Below are 1,367 nucleotides of genomic sequence, written 5' to 3' on the forward strand. Positions count from 1 at the left end.
CTTCGGAGGTGCGGCTTCCATGTCTGTCAGTTGAAGAGGTGGCCTTGATCCATTGGGGGTGAAGGAGGGAAGCCCCCACACTCCAAGAAGTTATGAATTATCATATCCATGGTCAGTGTCAGAGGCCACACCACGAGCCTCCAACCTCTCCTGGGTCTGTGATGAGTTTCCCTGAGGGACCTGGCCAAAGGGATTTTCCCACCTTTCAAGATTGACAGAGGGGGTTGGGGATGGGCTTTGATGGGCCACCAGAGGTCTAATGCAAAAGCCCTGCAGAAGCCTGCAAGAGTCCCTTGGCAATCCTAGAACGCATGAATCATGAACCGTTTCAGCCTCCCACAGGGATATTTTAAACACTGACCTCTTTCCCTGTGTCCGGGGCAGGTGCAAGACGAAGGTGTACCCCGAGGAGCTGCCCAACACCAGCGTGGTGATCGTGTTCCACAACGAGGCGTGGAGCACCCTGCTGCGCACCGTGGCCAGCGTCATCAACCGCTCGCCCCCGCGCCTGCTCCGCGAGATCATCCTGGTGGACGACGCCAGCGAGAGAGGTGGGGCTCTGGGATGCCCATTTCGTGCCCCAAAAGGCACGGTGGGACCACTCAGAGACAATCTTTGAGTCTTTAAGCAGCGAGGGATTTATTGCAGGTGATGCCTGATAGGACCTGAGGAAAAAAAACCAAACTCCGGAGCAGTTAATTGGAGATGAGATAAGAAAAGGGTTTAATTTGTGCCCAGGCATAAAGGTCACAAGGCCGTGTTCAGGTGTTACAATTTATAACGCTGCCCGACCAATCCAAGTTTTGTCCATCCCGTAGCTTTTGCCCTGGTGCACCCCTTGGGAATTGGGTCTGGGGGCTTTTCTTCGTCATCTTCATCTTCTTCAGAGCACAAAGGGTACACGGTCACCCAGTTCTTGACTGTGTTCTGTGGTTCAGGCCAAGATCTGAGTGTTCTCTAAACAGCATAGGCCTTGCCTTGACAAAAGACTAAACCCTTTCTACTGGAATCCGGGGCTGGAATTGATACAGGGAACATAGAATGGGGTGATGGGGCAGGGAATGTGTAAACTATTGTACTAAAGGGTAAGTGAATAAGGGCTGCTGCTTCTAAAATCTACTTCTACTTATATAACTGCTTATAAAGCTTATAAAATCAGGAAAATCAAAAAACTAAAAGGGTCTTAAGGCATCACAGGCAACGTTGGGGAACTCCCAGCTCATGCTGGACAAAGAGTTCTGAAGTAATCAGAGAGGAGTTAGACTATTTATACAACTTTTGCGAGAGATTACGTCGTCTTTACATGCATATTCATATTATTGCAACATCTAGTTATAATATTCATAGCAGGTGGAGTTAGGGTGGGT

The 1,367-nt window shown here is 49.5% G+C and overlaps 1 protein-coding gene across 3 annotated transcripts in view; it reads left to right on the forward strand.

The window, feature by feature from the left end:
• The window catches only part of GALNT13 (polypeptide N-acetylgalactosaminyltransferase 13), a 66,242-nt gene that overhangs the window by 28,092 nt on the left and 36,783 nt on the right, over positions 1-1,367 (forward strand). For all 3 annotated transcript variants that reach the window (XM_017823815.1, XM_017823813.1, XM_017823814.1), the window contains one exon: positions 385-551. In XM_017823815.1, the coding sequence (XP_017679304.1) occupies positions 385-551 (167 nt within the window). The remainder of the gene's footprint in view (positions 1-384; positions 552-1,367) is intronic.

Source organism: Lepidothrix coronata, unplaced genomic scaffold (genome assembly GCF_001604755.1).
Source record: "Lepidothrix coronata isolate B3197 unplaced genomic scaffold, Lepidothrix_coronata-1.0 Scaffold105, whole genome shotgun sequence".
In the NCBI taxonomy this organism is placed as follows: domain Eukaryota; kingdom Metazoa; phylum Chordata; class Aves; order Passeriformes; family Pipridae; genus Lepidothrix; species Lepidothrix coronata.